Source organism: Aspergillus alliaceus (assembly GCF_009176365.1).
Source record: "Aspergillus alliaceus strain CBS 536.65 unplaced genomic scaffold BDW43scaffold_1, whole genome shotgun sequence".
Classification (NCBI taxonomy): Eukaryota; Fungi; Ascomycota; class Eurotiomycetes; order Eurotiales; family Aspergillaceae; genus Aspergillus; species Aspergillus alliaceus.
Window position 1 is genome coordinate 1,548,027 of NW_022474684.1, and position 19,002 is coordinate 1,567,028.

Consider the following 19,002-nt stretch of genomic DNA (forward strand, 5'->3'; position numbering starts at 1 on the left):
ATGCTGCGCTAACCGAAAGAGGAGAAGGCGTGGTGTGGAGACGGAAAGGAGGACCACTTGAAAGTCAACTAAACTGACTTGAGAGCTTTCTAGTATCTATCTTTTCTTTATTGACTCCTTAAGTGTTGAGTCATTCCTGAAAAGTCCTTCTATATATTCCCCTTATACTCTACACAACTTCCTCCTCGGATCCCATCTTATCCATCTCTTCCAACTGTGAATCATCTCGGAATGTCTTGCGGTCTCAAGCTAGCCGCCGCTCGTTCCGGCACATTAAGCAACCATTCCTTGCGGCAGAGAATCCCACTCAATGCTGTGCGCCAATACTCTCAGACTACAAATGCTACGGCCCCTCCCACTTCGCCGTTCGCACCTCGCCATTTCCTTTCTATCGCTGATCTGACGGCGACCGAGTTCGCAACTCTCGTTCGCAATGCATCCTCACACAAACGTACTATCAAGTCTGGGTCTATTCCTCAAAACCTACTCGGCTCTCTGACCGGGCAAACGGTGGCGATGCTGTTCAGTAAACGCAGTACCAGGACTAGGATATCTACGGAGGGGGCTGTGGCACGATTAGGAGGACAGCCGATGTTTCTGGGCAAGGACGATATTCAACTCGGAGTCAATGAGTCATTATATGACTCTGCAGTTGTGATTTCCTCCATGGTCTCTTGTATTGTTGCCCGCGTTGGCAAGCACGCTGAGGTTGCAGACCTCGCAAAGCACTCAACGGTGCCTGTTATCAATGCTCTCTGTGACTCTTTCCACCCACTCCAGGCTGTTGCCGATTTCCAAACTATCTACGAAACGTTTACACCCAAGGCTCATCGCTCTGACAGCTTAGGTCTCGAGGGCCTCAAGATTGCCTGGGTTGGCGATGCCAACAACGTCCTGTTTGACATGGCGATCGCTGCCACTAAGCTGGGTATTGACATCGCCGTCGCAACACCCAAGGGCTATGAGATCCCCGCCCCGATGTTGGAGTTCATCAAGCAGGCCAGCAATGGTGTCTCGAGGCCAGGAAAGATCATTGAGACCAATGTTCCTCAAGAGGCGGTTAAGGGGGCAGATATCTTGGTCACTGATACCTGGATTTCCATGGGACAGGAAGCAGAGTCGATCAAGCGGTTGAAGGACTTCGAGGGCTTCCAGATCACCTCAGAGCTTGCCAAGCGTGGGGGTGCAAAGGAGGGCTGGAAGTTCATGCACTGCTTGCCTCGTCACCCCGAGGAGGTCAGTGATGAAGTCTTTTACAGCCCCCGATCCTTGGTTTTCCCTGAGGCGGAGAATCGGTTGTGGGCTGCCATTTCTGCCTTGGAAGGCTTTGTTGTCAACAAAGGAAAGATTGAGTAAACTGTGAAGAAAATGGTTAAATATACAGATAACATAGTTCATGTATGAATACTGAACACTGTAATGGAATGTTACTTGAGTTACCATGCTCACGTAGTAAGTGTAGAACAGCACAAAGTCCAGAATATATACGAATGTACGCGGGAACATTGCCAAGTAACTTCCGTAGTGGATAGGGGGATCGATGTAACAAAGATATTCGAATCGATTGCAATACCACGTCTAAGAGAAAGAAGACAATGAAAGAGAGTAGAGGGGAAAGAACGAAAAGAGCAGAAGCCGTTGGTGCCCGCATTCACATGTCACGGGCGGAGTTGCCGATAAAACATGGCCAACCCTTCAAATCTCATGAGGCTGCTGCATCTATCATACCATCTCAATTCAATGAGCTTGCCACTCGTTTAGTTTCCTCGCTTGATATTTATTGCTCTCTGTTGCCCAAGGCGCCCCCCTAATGGAGGTAGGTATTTCCCTGCCTTTATTTCCAGCCGGTATTAAATTAATTAATTCTAATGACCCCACAACAGCTTTCGCAGTCCGGGGGCGGCTTTCGCTCGCGGCGCTCCTATCCCTCACTAAACCATGCCTCCTTAGCTCCACTGACGTCTCGATTCCCCATTGACGACGATGTCGAACCTCAAGATTATTTCACCCCAAGAGCTGAAGACGCTGATTCCTACTACAGCGCCCATGATGCTCCCGCAAAAACCTCGTACCTCTCCAGTTACTCTGTCCCCGGTACCCCGGGTCTCTTGTCTCACTCCCGCAGCGGGTCCAGGGCCCGACACCAGCGGAGTACAAGTTCCTCCCGCGCTCACCTGAGCGACACCAACCTCCAGGGTCAGGATGACATTCAACCTTTCCACCACCAAGGGACGAAGACGAAACGACATTCATCTCGTCATCACCCATCAGACTCCGCCAGTCGGCGTGATGCAGAATGGATGCTTCGCGCGGGGATCGCGCTAGCGTCGTCGACGCGGGAGGAGAAAGGCCAAAGCTGGCTCGCCAAGCGGGAGAGCTCGACTAGTCTGGTTGATGAAGGTAAACATGACGTTGATTCACCGAGTCACTTGACCAAGATGAGCAGGAGATCTAGGTCCGGGCGGTCGACGCCAGCGGCGTCTCGGTCGCGCATCGTCAGTAGAAGAGGCAGCAGGCCTGACCTTACTATGACCGGGCTTGAGATGACTTCTACTCGGCAAGGTGGCAGTGCTGGCGGCTTTGAGAGCCCTGCGGGTGATGTGCGACACTTGATTCCGGACTTTGTGGACGAGCGAATTCGTGCGGAGATGGAATTCATTCAACAGGGAGACTATACCTCCGATTCTGACGACTACTCGGACTCGGAGGATGAGATCGATGAGCAAGAGATGCAGCGTCTGACTCGAGAGCGTGGCTTCGGGTTAGGCGGCTGGTTTGATCGTATGGTGGAGTGGACGGTATTCGGTGTTGATGACTGGCCACTTTCTTATTCTGGAGGGCCTGCGGTGGACCAGGTACCCAAGAATGTTGAGCTGGCAGACCCTAGTCCGGATGATGAAGATGACCAGATGTCCATCTCAGGACTGACTGATGGGCCTGACGGGGCCTCGACCATTGGCGACTCTGAGGCTTCCGCTGTGACTGAAAAACCAGGCGAGCATGGGGGCTGGGAAGACGCATGGTGGCTATTAGGCGTGATAAAACGTGCCCTGGTATGAAAATCATTTTCGGTTTATTTGTTAAAGCAAGTCAGAGCGCATAAATTGTCCAATTCTGGTCGTTTTCCGATATATGTATTTTTCAGCCTAAGACATGATGGCTACGAGTGAACTACACGGATACTTTTTAGTTGCGGCGTTATGTATTGTGACGACTCTAATAATTAACACCTCTGTTAACCACCCCTTGTGAGTGCTTAAGGCCATTTCTATCATGAAGGTAACACAAACTTGTCAACTATACGTCCATTCTGGCACAGCTTTGAAGCCTTTGTATCTTAGCTCCGTTTCCTCCGAATTAATTCTGCCTAATAGACTCCCATCAACATGTCAGCAACTCTGACATTGGTTTGATGGGGTTAATCTGTTCGCTCCACTAGCTCTGGCGACACTGCGCAGAAGCCCACGTAATGGGGCTGATGGGTCCTCTGAGTTGGCATGTTTAATCACCTCGCGTCAACTGCCCATAGAACAGTGACGCAAAATCAAAATTTTTTTTCCCTTTTTCCTTTTTCCTTTTTCTTGACCTTTACTTGACACGTAATCTGACCCGGCGACCGAAAATTTCAGTATATAACTGAGTCCTCCCAAAATGCAACAGCTAAGAGCACAGAATACAAGCCTCATTCCAGTAGAACAAAGAAAAATATAAAAGGGTATACAAGATAGGTAGAAGTGTAGGCAGTAAAATAGGTAGTAGAAGCTTAACAAATATGGTTCGTGCGAAGTGATAAAAAAAATCTCGAGAAACGTCCGAAAATGTCGACCGTAGAAGTATAAGAAGACGAAAGGAAATAATTCAATGAAGGACAGAAAACCATGCTGGCTCTTGATGATGCAGTGACATGGTGGTGAAAAATGAGACCTGGGCCAAGAACTGATGATCTAAGGAAAGGTGACACATAGATATGCTTTGAATTGCACAAGAAAAAAAGGAAAAAAAAGGTGAAAAATGAAAAGAGGAAAAGAGGAAAAATTTCTCTTTGCACACTGTAAACGTAAACGCCGAGTTGACCCTCAACTCTCTAGTTCATGCAGTTGGTATCGTGATCGTATCATACGTAGGTGTGTACGGTCGAGGATTTGGATAGTAATTGTGGGGATATCAAGGGCGAAAGAAAATGGTGTCTCCGGGAAAATTGTGGGGTATAAATAGGTCGTAGAAAGCTGGCGGCTCTACCATGGCCCAACTTTGACTGGAGTCCCAAGTCCGTATGTGCCAGACAAGAGCTGCTCCCGTATGGACCCAAAGTCATTACCTCCCGGGCTTCCATGACTCTGGGTTTCAGGTCCGTGCATCCATCCTAAACTAGATCCAAGCTCGTTCACGGCCGCCTGCAGTTTACCCCCGGAGTTTTGGTTATGTTTCGCCAACTTCTGATCCCAGCCACCATACTGTAGCTGAATGCCTCCACCACGCTTGGCAGCTTCCCGAATAACCAAAATCCAGGCTTTGCAAATTTCATCGTAGGCAGAGTCTCGCTCTATGTTGTTCTGGGGGGTATTCCATCGTGGCAGTGCGTGGATAATCTCAGTGGCGCCATCTAGGTAGTTCAGAGACAAAGAGGCCTGAGTTTCGTGGGGTGGTAAGAAGTGCGGCGTGAAGTCACTTAGGGCGTCCAACAGATTGGACAAAGGTTGTCGAACTCGGTTATATGCATAGTCGGATTCAGAGTTGCCACCCAAAGGGAAAGAGGACTGAAGAGCAGATTGGTAGTTTCGGAGCACCTGAAGGGCGGAAGACACACTCGGACGAGGAGCATTGTGGACGATTTCATCGACTAATACTGGATGACGTTCACACATCGACCGAAGAACACCTCGGAGGGCATCTGTATCCAGGGTCTCCAGTAAACGAGGCAGAGAAAGGGGTCTGCCGCTGACATTTGGACGGGCACGTTTCATATTCCGGCTTGGAAGAGATCTCGGAGTAAAGGCTGGGGAGCTCGTCGGAGACGCAGACATTCGTCCATCATGATCGTGACCATCGTCGTCGGCTTTCCGCTTGCGGCTATTAGGGGTGGAGTAGGTTGGTGTAGACACTAAAATATGTATATTAGCGAATCCGTCATCTCCACCATCAGGTTGTCAGTAAAAGGGAAGTTCGTACTTGAACGAGGCGATGAGAGACGAGAATACTCGTAGAAGTGTGGAGGCACAGGTGGTGCAGCCACCAAGCTGTTCATGTTGACCACGGACAGCTGGTGGGCGGAGAAGTGAGAAGGGACCGGGGGCTTGAAGCTGAGGGAAAGACGGAGATATAGGGTATTATATGGTGTCAGCTACAGGCACGAGGAGGAAGGTGATGCGGAAAAAGATAAAGCAAGGGAAAGACAAAACTGCAGGAAGAGAGACTGGAAGGAGTGAGGGAGAGAAAGAGAGAGATGGAATTGGTGGGGAAGAGAGAAAGAAGAGAAGCGGTGGACTGAAAGGCGGTTGCGGGAGGCAACACACACCTTCTGCGCAGGTCAGACATCCATGACTACGACACTATCGGACCTTCTTTAACGACTAAGTTACGGCATTTGAAGAGAAAGTTCATGAGAACCTAAATTGATTTGATTTTGTTCTTGGTTTAGATTTCCTTTTACTTCCCCTCCCTTGCTATGGGATTTACCGTCACGATCCTAATAATACAGAGTTTACGTTACATCTCTACCCAAGAATTTATTTTAATTTATTTTACTTTATTTTTTATAAGTTCCAAAATTTTATATCTCATTTCACCATAAACATAAATTAAACAAATAAGAAAAAAGAATAATTACACGGAAAATTATGAACGTTGATTTTAGAAGCCTTCCGACGCCAGGGAAATGCCACCACTAACACTATGATTGTCACACAAAACGAAAAGTTGGTCGGACGAAAAGATATCTCGCTGTAATATAACTAATCTAGAGATACAAGGACTGTGCGGCAACAATGTCCCTGCGGACCTTGGTCAAGGCCGTCTCGAATTTACTCTCAAGTTCCTCGCTACCCATGACCTTGGCGGCCTGTGCCATTTGTCGAAGGCACTCTTCCAATCGGCGGAAGACTCGGATCAGACTACCTTCGTACACATCTGTCATTTGGCTGATTGGATTAAAAAATGGACCCGTTAGCGTCTGATCTCTGTCAAACATCTGTGGCAATAGGGAAACTAACCAGATATCTGCAAAGGACTTGCCATTCGCCCAGTCGTATATAACCTCCATCAACTCCCAATGGAAGCTCTGTACGTACTCCTCTTCGTTGACAGCAAGCTTGGATTCCTGAGAGACCTTGGCAACAATTCGGGCCTGCGCCTGGATTTCCTTGAGGGGCTTTGCCAACTCGTCCCGTGTAAGAGCAGGGGTTTCCTTGGTCTTCTCTTCGAAAACAAACACACTCAACACGGAAGCAGCTTGTTCAGGCGTAAGGTTGTTGAAAAAGCCATTGAAAAGCAGTTCGCTGAGCATCAACTCGTCGCCTGTGCTAATTTCACAGGCTACACGGGCCTTCAACTGTACGACTTCGGCTTCGTTAATGAATCCAAACCGACGAAGCACTCGCTTACGGCATTTCAGCTCATCAAGTTGCATGATCGACATAGCCTCCGATATCTTCTTTTTGGTTGCCTTAATCTTAGATCCTAATTCCACCTTCTCTGAATACTGTTCGTAGAGCTCCGGTAGACGCGGCGAATTGTGCAATGGGTTAGATAGGAGACGAGATTCAAGCACCTCAATTTTCTGCAATTTGCGTTAGCATCTTATCTACTCATCGACAATCAAGGTACCCTTACTCTGAGCAACTTCTTGAAACCATCATCCTTGATATTCATATTTTCGATTGGATCAAGCTCAGCAATGCCATCCGGGAAGCGCTTTTGCACTTCATCCAGGGCCTTCTTCACCCCGTTCCTTGAATCTGCCGAATTTAGGTCCTTCGGGAGGAAAATTCGGATGTGGGAGATAGATTGTAGACAATTGAGAGTCACCGGCACTACCTCCATACGGGAATTTTCGCCCTCCTTTGGCGGCCGGACGCCGGACGGCAAATCTTCAAAAGACTTAGTACCAATCGACGGGCCGTCGGCTATCCTCAGCAAAACGTCGACAACGTATTTCTGGTGTGGTGCAAATTCTTCGGTAGAATTCTTCGGAGCCTTACGCTGTTTGTAGTTAACAACGACACCCCATCCGAAATTGGCATCCTTGTGTTTGATGCGTATCAAGCGTCCAGGTTGAAAGAAGGGTACACAATAGTTGGGGTGGCTGATGACCGCCTGCACATCGTCGGTGAACTGGCGAATTTGTTTTCTCAGGTCGTAGTATTCACGAATGGTTCCTTCGTCAGAGATGCTCATGTTGGCTCTCTTCTTCTCAAACTCAGCGAGCTCTGTATCAAAGTTAGCACTACGTTCGTCCCAGCAGTTGCATATATATATGCGAGTGTATGTGTGCGTACCTTTTTCAAGAGTGACAACACCGGCAGTGTTCTGGAACTGGTAAAAACATCTCTCCAACATGAATTCAGGTGAGATGCCTTCTACACGCATGAGGTTCAGAATCATATTGTAACCCAAATGGAAGGCTGAGTTCAGTCGGTCTTGTTCACCACGAACAATCTCTTTCGCCACGGCAGGATCCATCTCTTCGCCAACCATCATAATAACAATACCTCGGTCATCGAGGCCTCTTCGACCAGCACGACCTGACATCTGAATGAATTCGGACGGTGTCACCCAGCGCTGACTGATACCGTCAAATTTCCTGACGCTTGTGAAAACAACGGTTTTTGCAGGCATGTTAAGACCGATGGAGAATGTCTCAGTCGCAAAGAGAACTTTGATGAGACCTTCTTGGAAGAGAATTTCGATGGTCTCTTTTAGGATGGGAAGCAGACCAGAGTGGTGGACACCGATTCCTCTGCGCAAGAGAGGTAGGATGTTCTGGATCTGGGGGAGGTTTCTGTCCTCTTCTGAGAGCATTTCGATCGCGCTGTTGAAAACCTTGGAAACCATTTCCTTCTCCGAGTCGTCGTTGAAAGCCAAGGTGCTCATCTGCAGGGCACAAGACTCGCATTCACGCTTGCTGAAACTGAAGACGATCACAGGGTTGTAGTTCTTGATCATGATCATCTTTACAATCTTGTAGATGTCACTTGGTCCCTTGTTCCCGCCTTTATTCAATTTTTTGTCTTTGCCCTTCCCTTTCCTCTTGGCCATGGCGTCCGCTGGATCATCGCCCTTTTTGTCTGCAATGGTGCTCATGGCTTTCTGGAAGTTTTCCTCACGGAAAACGCCCTTCTCGTCCACAACCAGGTGGATGCCCTCGGCACCAGCGGGGAAGAAATAATGTTGTAGAGGTGTCGGTCTGAAATCGGTGTATACGACGTGACAAGGTTGGTTGTGCATCTTAACGATCCATTCTGCGAATTGCATGGCGTTGGGAATTGTGGCGGACAAGAATACATATCGAACCTTATCGGGAAGCAGAATGATAGTCTCCTCCCAAACTACACCTCGGGCTGTATCTATAATCAACAAACTAGATCTTAGCGCCCCCTCGAAAGAGACTTACTCGTATCGCGCATATAATGAATTTCATCAAAGACAACCCAGGCGACTTCGCGCATAATCTCAGAGCCACGGTAGAGCATAGATCGCAAAATCTAGAACCATGATAAGAATACTAAGCCCAGAGTATGCGTGTGGAAAACCTACCTCCGTTGTCATGACTAGACAAGTAGCCGTTGGGTTGATAGTAACATCACCTGTCATAAGACCGACATCTCCAAACTCTGCTGCAAATTCTCGATATTTTTGGTTGCTAAGGGCTTTGATTGGACTGGTATAAATGACTCTCTGATTGTTCTTCAAACTCTGAGCGATAGCATACTCGGCGACAACGGTCTTTCCGGCACTGGTGTGGGCTGAAACAAGTACACTCTCCTCTCTCTGTATCGATGCAACGGAAACTTGCTGGAAAGGATCGAGGGTGAACGGCCATACTCGCGCCGGGTTCTCGGGGGGCTTATGTTCAGATATGGGCACATATGGATAGTTGGGCGGAATCGCAACCTGATGGCGAACTTGGTGCGATAAAACAACAGATGATGAGTCATTTGCGGCTTGAAGCCCTGCAGATGCGGCGACTTCGCGCTCTTGCGCTGTCTCAAACAAGTCGGCTACCACGGGTTCTGGTTCCTGGCCGAGTCGCGGGCGTTTCGCATCCGGTTGTTCATTGCTGTCTATCATAGGCACATCGGCATCCTCGTGGTCGGCAGTCTCTCCAACTGGGGTGTCGGAAACAGCTACGGGCTCCTTCACGTCGCCGACGGTGCTACCGATTTCCTTCACATCACCATTAACCTGACGTTTTTTGCTCTTGTCTTTCTTGGAGCGTTTGGGAGCTCCGTCGGACGGTTTAACAGCCTGAGGCTGGTCCTCAAAAACATCGAAAAGTTCATCCATGGTCGGTCAAGCGTTCAAGATCGGCCACAGGGAGCAAGGGCGGACGACGACCGGATGGTTGAAGTGCTCGTCGCACTATGTCACGCTCGCCGATTCACCGAGAAATTTCAATGTTGCTTTTGGGCAAGACGGCTTGTGATTGGACCGAGCCATCTGCTGCTAGTCCTGCCGCCGGAGAAACTTACCGTTCGGATATATTACACGTGACCCGGCTTCCGGCCGATGATTGTCATTCCACCACTCCTACTCTTCCCGCCGGTTACGAGAAGCGTAGATTGCCTTGACCATCTGTGCCTTGCTGCTCTCCTCAAGGTAGGTAAATCGCTGTCCTGCGGCCTCGGTCTTTCCAATTGCATCTAACACTTCGTCAAGATGAACGCCGCCACCGCTCTCCGGGCCAGAATGGCCACCTCTTTCGTTGCCCGTCGTGGCTTTTCCACCACCCGTGCCCAGCTCGGCAGCCCATACCACTACGCTGAGGGCCCTCGCTCGAACATCCCCTTCAACCCTCTGACCAAGTTCTTCTTCTTCAGGTACTGGGCTTTCATGAGTAAGTGATCTTTAACCGATCGCTCCGGAATTGACGTTGCGCGTAGCTAACTCACAATGTCTAGTCACCGGATTCGGTGCTCCATTCGCCATTGCTGGTATGTTAACAATTTGTCTGGCGATAAAGATGGACCTCTATCTAACACAAATTTTACTACAGTCTGGCAGACCTATAAGACCAAATAAGCGGCTATTCGCATTGTAATACCGTGTCTGCTCCCTGGGATCGTTGGGCATTGGGATTGGTCGAAAATGTACCCTACGCTGGAAGTATTCGGAATTTGTGTATAAAGCTAGAGAATCAATTATTAAGCTCTGAATTACGGTCAATGTCCTGTAGAAGTTGTGGTTGCAATTGGGAATTTGGGGGGTTTTGGAAAATGGGCTGATTTGCTTATTAGAATATGGATGAAGTCATTGGTCGATTTTTTATCTGTAAAAATTAAAAAACTTTTGGTCCGCTTTCCGATTTAATATCAACTCGTGGGATCTTGATCTCACTATACTAGATGGAACATTATATCTGACCTAGTATTATTTTTTTTCTTTCCCCTTTTTTTTGATTTATATTCATATTTACTTCGTATTTTCCTATTTACTTACTTTTTCCTTTTGTGCCGTGGAGCTTCCATTGATTCATGGCAGCGGGGTAAAAAAAAGAAGACTACAATCAACTATCAAGATATGCGCAACTTAAAGAACGTTCGCCTCTCCTCGGTACAGCTCCAGAGTGTGCTCCCACTCACAGCCACTGCTTGGGACACTACGTCGGATGCTGTGGTTTGCACTTTCGGTCCTACAGAGACCAATCCCGTTATTGAACTAAGGAGAAAGCGTGAAGATGCCTCTTTTTCGGAACCTATAGGCGCAGATGTATTTGAGTGCATCGCCTCTTGGGATGCACCGTGCCCACTTCCAGACCTGCCCTGTGATCGGGTTCTATCCCTCCATTACTTTGCAGACAATCTTACTGCCTGTCTGGTACTCGAAGGTGGTGATATTGTTATTGTCCGTGAAGAACCTCTTCCCGGCGAGGACAAGATCGAGATTGTGGGTTCCGTCGATGTTGGTATCACTGCTGCTGCTTGGTCCCCAGACGAGGAGCTCTTGGCTCTTACCACAAGGGCGAACACCTTCTTGTACATGACACGGGAATTTGAGAATGTGGCCGAAATTACTTTTACCCCAGAGGACCTCAAGGCGTCTCAACATGTCTCCGTGGGTTGGGGAAAGAGGGAGACACAGTTCCAAGGAAAGCGAGCTAAGGCCCTTCGTGACCCTACAGTGCCTGAGAAGGTAGATGAGGGAAAGCTGAGCAGTAATGATGACGGGAGGACCACGATTACCTGGCGAGGAGATGGTGCCTATGTCGCGGTGAACAACGTTGAATCAGGCACTCGTCGCGCAATCCGAGTGTATTCCAGAGAAGGGACGCTGGACAGTATTAGCGAGCCCGTGGACGGGTTAGAAGGGGCCTTGAGTTGGAGGCCTTCTGGCAATCTCATTGCTGGTATTCAACGGCTTGACGATCGAGTTGATGTTGTATTCTTCGAAAGAAACGGCTTGCGTCATGGAGAATTCAAGCTCCGCCTCACAGAGGAAGATAAATCATCATGGGCCTCGGATATCTATTTAACCTGGAACATCGATTCAACGGTACTCGCTGTCCAATTCAAAGACAGAGTTCAGTTCTGGACGACGGGCAACTACCATTACTACCTAAAGCAAGAGATTCCCGTGATCGTGAACCCTAGTTATCCTAGCCATTTTGCCTTCAAATGGCACCAAGAAAAGACATTGCGCTTTGTTGCTGGCGCCTCGGGTATTTTTTGACTGATATCCATTGTCCTTAAAATACGTGCTCTGCTGACTGCGTTACAGAGTCGATTTTAGATGCGGAGTACGTGTTCGATGTCACTCACGGTTCAACTGTTGTACCGACCGATGTTGGAGCTGTTGCCGTTATTGATGGAAGTAAGTCTTGGTTGTTTTCAAGGAAAACTGAGAGTAACTCTAACCTGGTGAAGAAACTCTGAAATTGACCCCATTGAGGCTTTCGGGTGTCCCACCTCCTATGGCCCACAACGAATTGGCATTGGATTCGAACATCATTGACGTCGCATTCAGCAAGTCGGGAACTCGGATTGCCGTCCTTATGAAAGACAGTTTTTCTGTATTCTCGTGGTCCCTTAAGACTCGCTCTGTTGCTTCGCCAATTCTTGAGTCGAGCTATCCATTATCCGATGATTCTAATAGCAGGCCCCGGCAGATTGCTTTCATTAACGAGAATGAAGTTTACATACTCAAGAGTAGCGGTCCAAGTAATGCCAGCATCGAGCGAACGATCTTGGAAACTCGGACTACCAAGATGGCATATCAGGCCGCCGAGTCGGAGCAGTTGGTTTCATTGTTCCCTGGCCTCAATCATGAGGCACTCTGGTTCTCCCATATAAACCAACATGGGCAACCAATTTCCTATTCTACAATTTCTATGCCATCTCCAGAGGAGTTCGAAGCGACTCCATACACACAGAGCCCGTCTGTCGACACATATTGGGCCAAGGTCGCTCAGTTATCAGAAGATGAGGTAATGTTCTCATGAACTCTAGCGTTTGATCTGTTCCCCACGCATGCTAATTATTGAAGCATCTGTTAATCTCTTTGACGAAAACCGGTGCTTTGTATGGGAATAAGACCCTACTCGCGAAGAATTGCACCTCGTTCCTCATGACCCAATCCCACATCTTGTTCACTACATCCCAGCACCTCTTGAAATTCGTTCACTTAACCAGGGCAGATGGTAAGCTTACTACAACCCATTCCAACCACGACATAGTTAACCATCCAGCAGCCATGGAGGTCCCTCCTGATACACCGGAGACGGATGAGCGATGCAGAAGCATTGAGCGCGGCTCACGCTTAGTGTCGGTAATACCTAGTGTGTTTGCCGTCGTGCTGCAGGCACCGCGCGGTAATATCGAGACTATATACCCCCGAGCTCTCGTCCTAGCAGGCATTCGGACCTTTATCGACCGCAAGAATTACCGTTCGGCGTTCCTCACCTGTCGCAGCCAAATGGTGGACATGAATATCATTCACGACTACGCCCCGCAACAGTTCATGGAAAACGTCCCGTTATTCATCGACCAGGTGAAACGAGTCGACTTCATCGACGAGTTCCTGTCCCGGCTAAGGTATGTTTACTACCTATATTCTCTCGCAAAATGGTTTCCTTCCTGACCCTTTACAGCGAGGACGATGTCTCCGAGACTTTGTACAAGGATACTCTAAAAACACCTAAGGCGGACGACGGTGCGGTCCCTGCTCCTAAGGCCCCAGCTAAGGGTAGTAAGGTCAACCGAATCTGTGATGCTTTCTTGGCTGCCTTGGAAAAGAGGGTCGATACTAATTTGCACAACCTTGTTACGGCGCACGTTTGCAAGTCACCACCAGATCTTGAGGCCGGCCTTCAACTGGTTGCGCGTTTGAGAGGTGGGTGTAGATCTGCATTTCTTTATCTGGCTAGTTACTGACTGACTGTCCTATAGACGAAAGCTCTGAACAAGCTGAAGACGCAGTCGAACACATGTGCTTCCTGTCGGATGCGAACCGTTTGTACGATACTGCGCTGGGTCTTTATGACCTCGAGCTCACATTGCTTGTTGCTCAGCAAGCTCAGAGGGTAAGATGTGCTAAAATATTGACTGAGATGTATTTCTAAATCTATTCAGGATCCTCGTGAATACCTTCCATTCTTGCGAAAGTTGCAGCAGCTTCCTGACCTCCGACGATTTTTCGAAACTGATAACTATCTTGGACGATGGGCCAAGGCCCTGCGGCATCTTCATACGCTTAACGCCCATGACGAGCTCAGGGCGTACGCCGTCAAGCACGTTCTATACAAAGATGCCATCGACCTATACAAATATCAACAAGAGCAACTACGCGATATGACCAACCTCTACGCCGACTACCTATACAACCAGTCCAAGTACAAAGAGGCAGCCATCGGTACGTCTTTCTCATAATATCTCCATGACATCCTAAACGAAGTATCAGAAGCTAACCAATACTAGCTTACGAATCCCTGGCCCTGTACTCCGATGCCTACCAATGCTACCAGCGGGCTCATCTCTGGCGTGAATCCCTCTATTGTGCAATGATGGTCCCACTATCGGAGGAGGAGCTCAGGGCGCATGCGCTCGCCATGGCCACCACCTTGACAGAGGAAAGCAAAGACTACGTCTCCGCAGCTCACATTTACGCTGACCATCTCCACGACATCCCAGTGGCCGCCCGTCTACTCTGCCGCGGCTCTCGCTTTGCCGACGCAACACGTCTCCTTGCACTGAGCGGCAAACAAAGCCTCATTACCGAGATTATAGACACCGGCCTGGCCGACGCCATGGGCTCCATGACAGACCTGCTTGCCGATTTCCGAGCTCAGCTCAATGCCCAAGTACCAAGGATTGGGGAACTGCGTATACGTCGCGAGACCGATCCTCTGGCTTATTTCGGAGGTGATCCCACAATGGGAGGAGACATGGGCGTGGATATCCCAGACAACGTCTCTCTCGCGCCTACTGATGCTTCTACGCTTGCCGGCCGCAGTATGTTCACGAGATATACAGGAAAGACCGGAAAAACTGGAAAGACAAATATGACAAGACAGACTTCCAAGACTCGTCGGAAGGAAGAACGCAAGCGTGCTAGTGGCAAGAAGGGAACTATATACGAAGAGGAGTACCTAGTGAACAGTGTACGACGACTTATTGAGCGAGCCAACTCGACGGTGTCTGAGGTGCAAACTCTCGTTGATGCACTGCTCCGGCGAGGCATGCGGGAGCGTGCCGCCGCTATCGAAAAGGCTATGCAGGAGATACTCAAGTTGTGTACTGATTCTCGAGCGGAGGTCTTCGGCGCCGTGGCTCCAGCAGGAAGTGGGGAACAGGTTGACAACCCTGAGGCCGAGAATGTTGAAGAGGTCGCGGTGAAGGGTGGGCAACGTGCTTTCGCAGACAGCGTTGCGGCTACACTTGGTGTTCGAGAAGCACCGGCGGTCAAGGAGTTGAAGCCGTCTGCGCTGCTAAATTAGAGTACTGATTTGTAGGGGAAATTGACCTGAATGGCCGTCTGCCCTAAGCAGGTACTTAAGAAGGTCGAAATATAAAAACTTTGGATCAAGGAAAAGATGACGTCAAAAGTTGTAACTAGTCTTAACTGTAAATTCCAACTATATATTCTGCTTCGCATATATTTCGCATAGAGTTTGACTTAGGGTATCTCTCCATCGAAGCAGATTCCGCTAAGAGGAAGTTAGATTAAGAATTGTCTTGTTTCATTCATTCACCCAGTCAAACAAAGCCAAGGTCGTCGTGCTTTGCACCTGTGTGTTTCTTTCAACTAGACAGAATGCCACCCGTCTCACTGACGAGGTGGTGGTCTTTGACACTGACGGGACCCTCACCGACGCCGGTCAAGATGACACGGCTGACACCCTCCTTGAGCACCTCGACAGCCCTAGGATCTACCTTGTCCAAGGCCACACCGGGGGCGGTGAGATTCTTAAGAGGCTCGTAGAAAGGACCATCCCAGCCCTCAGAGCCGGCGCCCAGGATAGCCTTGACAGTGCCGGCTACGAGTTCAGAATCCTTCTCAAGATAGTAGATAACGGCATTCGGGCCAGCATCAAAAGTGTAAGCGCACGCTGTGCGACTGACAGCACGGTTGATGTCGTGGACGAGCCTCACAGCGGCTCTAGACACGTCGTTCATGTAGAAGATCGGAGGCCAGGAATCCAGACAGGTGGCATGGAAGCCATTAGAGTCCCGCATAGTGATCTCTGCAAAGGCAGGGAAGTCCCGGTTTTGGATGGCAGTCTCAATGGCCGTCATCCGCTCAGGCACAACCGATTCCGCGCGGGTTGCGAAGAGACCGGAAGTAGCAACGGTAGTCTGCATACCCTCCGTACTGGGGACATCCTTCTTCTCTGCACTGACAACCAGAACCAAGGCACGCATCTCAGGCCAGTGGGATTCCGGAGCGACCTCCTCGGCCAAGCTATCGCTACCATCGGCAAGAGTTCCAGCGCGCCAGGCCACATATCCACCCATCAGGGACCGACAGGCAGAGCCAGATCCTTGGCGAGCGATACGGCTGAGATCGCGGGGAGACTGAGGCAGCTGATAAAGGTCTGCGACAGCACGGACAAGGGCGGCGAAACCGGCGGCGGAACTGGCGAGGCCAGCAGCGGTAGGGAAATTGTTCTCGGAGACGATCCGCAGAGGGAGGGCAGAGAGTTTCGGCAGAGAGGAGTCAGCCGCCTCGAGTTCCTGGCGAAGAGAACGTAGGGCCGAAAGGCAAGCCAGGGTGCGCTTGGACGACTGGATATCCTGAGGCTTGCCGTTCAGGGTGAGCTCGTCGGCGGTGGGGTATTTGGCCGAGCATGAGGCGGTGGTGAGGGTGCGCAGAGAGCGCTGCGAGAGAGTTACGGAGAGGGAGGAGTTCGTAGGAAGGTTCAGGGTGGCATCCCTTTTGCCCCAGTATCTTCAGAATCATGGTTAGTCTCAATGCGGGCGGATGGTACCGCGGTCCCTAGGGAGTATAGACGACTAACTTGATAACAGCGATATTAACAGGGGCTGTGGTAGTGGCCCGGAAGACCTTAGTGTCGGAGGGGGCAGCCATGTTTGTAAGGTATAGATAGATGGTAAGGAGAGGGTAGAAAGAGAATGGGGGGATTGTAGGTTGTAGAAGGGAAGTTGGAAAAGGCGCTGTAAGAATGAGGGGCAACGGACTTCCCTGTTGGGAAATAATATTTCCAATTTCATGGTAATTTACTCCGCATAAAGTCACTAGGCCTATTTGGGTCTAGGTGGAATGTGGTTTTGCCTTCCCTTTCCGCTTCCTCCTCGATTTTATATCGGCTTGTTTGTCTTAGCCTATCGTCTCCATAGACGATACTTATCAATCAATCTTAAAGCCCTATGTAGGATGACTAACTATCCTGATGGCAGTCGTTATTGTCAGAATGTGTTTATATGCTGGGCGACTCCATTAGTTGCCGTAAGACCTTATATCTACCCTACACTGAACATCAGATTTATTTTCTCCCCTAAATTATCTGATCCTCAACACCACGCACGCTACTAGGGTCGGTTAAGTATTTCCAAGGGAGCTCGGATGATGTGGAATTTAAGGGGGTAGGAATTTCTCGATAAGTCGACCGGAAAAGGACACAGGAGTATTCTCTGATTGTTTCCCTACTTGCCCAACTTTGGATCAAAGAACTGCTCTGCATAATCTCATTGCTAGCTGAGTACTGTTTGTGCCTTAGTTTCGACACCGATTAATCTTCCGAGAAATATCCCGAAATTTTGCATTTTAGTAACAACTATAAAGGCATTCTTTACTTTTTCTTCTCCCCATAAAAATAGATAAACAACTAGAGACTAGCCTACAGGTTACAGCTGTGAACTTTCTTAGATAGACTGACCTCTCTACATGTATATACGTTCTATCTAATCAAAAACGACACCGGGTGGAGACTCGATACGGCCCGCTTCCAACACGATCCTCGAAGTGGTGTTTCTCCAATAGTAAATGGAGCCACCGGATTCATAGTTCCAAAAATTCCACATAACAACCCTCGATGAATCCCCGAGACTACGAAACCCCGGAAATGTAATGGATGTCCTCGGTGCTACTTAGGGTGATTGCCTAGCTGGCTTTGTCCATACTTGATGCTGATCAATAGGCCGTAAGCCAACTATGGATCGTTCATTCGGGCCCAACTCTAAGCTAGCTTATAAACTTTTGCCTTATCCCTCACCTTATTTCAACCTTAGTATCCCGTGATATTGGATAAAGATGCAGGGTTGTAATATTTTCATGCTTTTCCCTGGTTGGTATGTGGGGGTTAATGTTCCCCTTTGTTTCACTCTCACTATCGCTGGCTCTTTACCAATATTTCGCTACTTGGTTAGTAGGTAGTATTCTTCGTGATGGGGAACTATTGTTCTGCTGAACATCAGTTCATGGAATTCTCATTCGTATAGCCTGAATGGGGCACTAGGTAGATTGTCTGGATATCTAGATACATATAGTCTTCACTGCCCATCATTATTTACAAAAGAAAATTATAATTGCATACCTACTCCGGCCCAACTGAAATCTCAAACATACCCTTACTGTCCAGCAGTGAAAGGGATTCATACAGTGATCCCCTTTTTAGTTGCCCTTTTGATTCCCTCAAGATAGAGTAGCTAACAAGGCTAGCCTAACTTTGCGTAGGCCTTATTTCACGTGGACTTGAAACCAAATATGTATAATGCAAGGCTGGTGGATCTAACCTAGATAAGAGAAAACGAGCATGAAACAAGATCCTGACTTTGTGGCCACTAGCGCTGTAATTCATGGATCCCTGGGATGTAAATTTGGATTCTAGATGGTGACTGGTTGTATCCACTTACCTATCTCCCATCCATTTAGAATTTCATCCGATCTCTAGACACGTACCGACATGTACCGAACGACTAGTTCTCTCTATGGCTTGCTCTCAGAGGGTTATCTTGCAGATGTGGAGAAATACCGCTCCAACGGGAAGATATTGGAAGGTCTTAATATGGCTTGACATAAGGCTACACACTGAACTATAGAGGTAGGGATCGAAAAGATTGTAAGAGATTTGGTGGCTCGTGGGGCCCATGGACTTAAGAGCTTGTCAATTCCATCTCATTACTCTGTATATAAATTGATACCGAGGACAGGATTTACTTTTAGAGGCTACAGTATTTGAAAATATCAACTTAGACAGCCTCATATTGCTATTCTAGTAGAAAACACTGTAAGTGGTGATAAAATACTGCCAAAGCGGCCCTGTTCAGCCCACTCACATTACTTCCACACCCTACCTCTGTGACGCAAAAGCTAGGCATAGAGGTTCGCACCGTC

At 48.7% G+C, this 19,002-nt stretch overlaps 7 protein-coding genes across 7 annotated transcripts; 4 read left to right on the forward strand and 3 right to left on the reverse strand.

The window, feature by feature from the left end:
* The first annotated feature begins 105 nt into the window (after positions 1–105).
* Positions 106–1,704, forward strand: argB (ornithine carbamoyltransferase). The gene is made up of 2 exons (XM_032040083.1): positions 106–1,357; positions 1,441–1,704. The coding sequence occupies exon 1, from the start codon at positions 232–234 to the stop codon at positions 1,354–1,356; it is 1,125 nt and encodes a 374-aa protein (XP_031906648.1). The 5' UTR covers positions 106–231; the 3' UTR covers position 1,357; positions 1,441–1,704.
* Positions 1,705–1,868: 164 nt separating this feature from the next.
* On the forward strand, positions 1,869–3,059 carry BDW43DRAFT_305575 (DUF3984 domain-containing protein; the record flags this gene model as incomplete). The annotated part of the gene is made up of 1 exon (XM_032045815.1): positions 1,869–3,059. One exon carries the CDS (start codon positions 1,869–1,871, stop codon positions 3,057–3,059), a length of 1,191 nt encoding a protein of 396 aa, XP_031906649.1.
* Positions 3,060–4,225: 1,166 nt separating this feature from the next.
* Positions 4,226–5,509, reverse strand: BDW43DRAFT_12407 (cut8/STS1 family protein). The gene is made up of 2 exons (XM_032038099.1): positions 5,170–5,509; positions 4,226–5,101 (listed from the first exon to the last, which is right to left on the reverse strand). Exons 1-2 carry the CDS (start codon positions 5,243–5,245, stop codon positions 4,236–4,238), a joined length of 942 nt encoding a protein of 313 aa, XP_031906650.1. The 5' UTR covers positions 5,246–5,509; the 3' UTR covers positions 4,226–4,235.
* Positions 5,510–5,824: 315 nt separating this feature from the next.
* BDW43DRAFT_259304 (ATP-dependent RNA helicase MTR4) lies at positions 5,825–9,704 on the reverse strand. Its single transcript, XM_032040084.1, has 6 exons — positions 8,752–9,704; positions 8,609–8,699; positions 7,494–8,555; positions 6,829–7,424; positions 6,210–6,775; positions 5,825–6,137 (listed from the first exon to the last, which is right to left on the reverse strand). The coding sequence occupies exons 1-6, from the start codon at positions 9,499–9,501 to the stop codon at positions 5,957–5,959; spliced, it is 3,246 nt and encodes a 1,081-aa protein (XP_031906651.1). The 5' UTR covers positions 9,502–9,704; the 3' UTR covers positions 5,825–5,956.
* Positions 9,705–9,873: 169 nt separating this feature from the next.
* On the forward strand, positions 9,874–10,236 carry BDW43DRAFT_305578 (cytochrome c oxidase VIIc family protein; the record flags this gene model as incomplete). The annotated part of the gene is made up of 3 exons (XM_032045816.1): positions 9,874–10,051; positions 10,116–10,148; positions 10,211–10,236. The coding sequence occupies 3 exons, from the start codon at positions 9,874–9,876 to the stop codon at positions 10,234–10,236; spliced, it is 237 nt and encodes a 78-aa protein (XP_031906652.1).
* Positions 10,237–10,428: 192 nt separating this feature from the next.
* BDW43DRAFT_12508 (Elongator subunit IKI3) lies at positions 10,429–15,297 on the forward strand. Its single transcript, XM_032038114.1, has 9 exons — positions 10,429–11,872; positions 11,932–12,024; positions 12,078–12,637; positions 12,697–12,850; positions 12,902–13,244; positions 13,301–13,542; positions 13,599–13,732; positions 13,782–14,061; positions 14,127–15,297. Exons 1-9 carry the CDS (start codon positions 10,735–10,737, stop codon positions 15,143–15,145), a joined length of 3,963 nt encoding a protein of 1,320 aa, XP_031906653.1. The 5' UTR covers positions 10,429–10,734; the 3' UTR covers positions 15,146–15,297.
* Positions 15,298–16,796, reverse strand: mvd1 (diphosphomevalonate decarboxylase MVD1). Its single transcript, XM_032038107.1, has 2 exons — positions 16,667–16,796; positions 15,298–16,596 (listed from the first exon to the last, which is right to left on the reverse strand). The coding sequence occupies exons 1-2, from the start codon at positions 16,735–16,737 to the stop codon at positions 15,450–15,452; spliced, it is 1,218 nt and encodes a 405-aa protein (XP_031906654.1). The 5' UTR covers positions 16,738–16,796; the 3' UTR covers positions 15,298–15,449.
* Between the last annotated feature and the right edge of the window lie 2,206 nt (positions 16,797–19,002).

Bases quoted from the DNA above. Each gene is read 5' to 3' on its own strand.
- argB (XM_032040083.1), top strand. From the start codon at position 232: ATGTCTTGCGGTCTCAAGCTAGCCGCCGCTCGTTCCGGCACATTAAGC.
- BDW43DRAFT_12407 (XM_032038099.1), bottom strand. From the start codon at position 5,245: ATGAACAGCTTGGTGGCTGCACCACCTGTGCCTCCACACTTCTACGAG. The intron at 5,102-5,169 runs GTACGAACTTCC...TACATATTTTAG, and splicing joins TCTCTCATCGCCTCGTTCAA to TGTCTACACCAACCTACTCC.
- BDW43DRAFT_12508 (XM_032038114.1), top strand. From the start codon at position 10,735: ATGCGCAACTTAAAGAACGTTCGCCTCTCCTCGGTACAGCTCCAGAGT. The intron at 12,851-12,901 runs GTAAGCTTACTA...ACCATCCAGCAG, and splicing joins TCACTTAACCAGGGCAGATG to CCATGGAGGTCCCTCCTGAT. The intron at 13,543-13,598 runs GTGGGTGTAGAT...ACTGTCCTATAG, and splicing joins ACTGGTTGCGCGTTTGAGAG to ACGAAAGCTCTGAACAAGCT.
- BDW43DRAFT_259304 (XM_032040084.1), bottom strand. From the start codon at position 9,501: ATGGATGAACTTTTCGATGTTTTTGAGGACCAGCCTCAGGCTGTTAAA. The intron at 8,700-8,751 runs GTAGGTTTTCCA...TCATGGTTCTAG, and splicing joins GTCTAGTCATGACAACGGAG to ATTTTGCGATCTATGCTCTA. The intron at 7,425-7,493 runs GTACGCACACAT...ACTTTGATACAG, and splicing joins TGTTGTCACTCTTGAAAAAG to AGCTCGCTGAGTTTGAGAAG.
- mvd1 (XM_032038107.1), bottom strand. From the start codon at position 16,737: ATGGCTGCCCCCTCCGACACTAAGGTCTTCCGGGCCACTACCACAGCC. The intron at 16,597-16,666 runs GTTAGTCGTCTA...ATGATTCTGAAG, and splicing joins GTTAATATCGCTGTTATCAA to ATACTGGGGCAAAAGGGATG.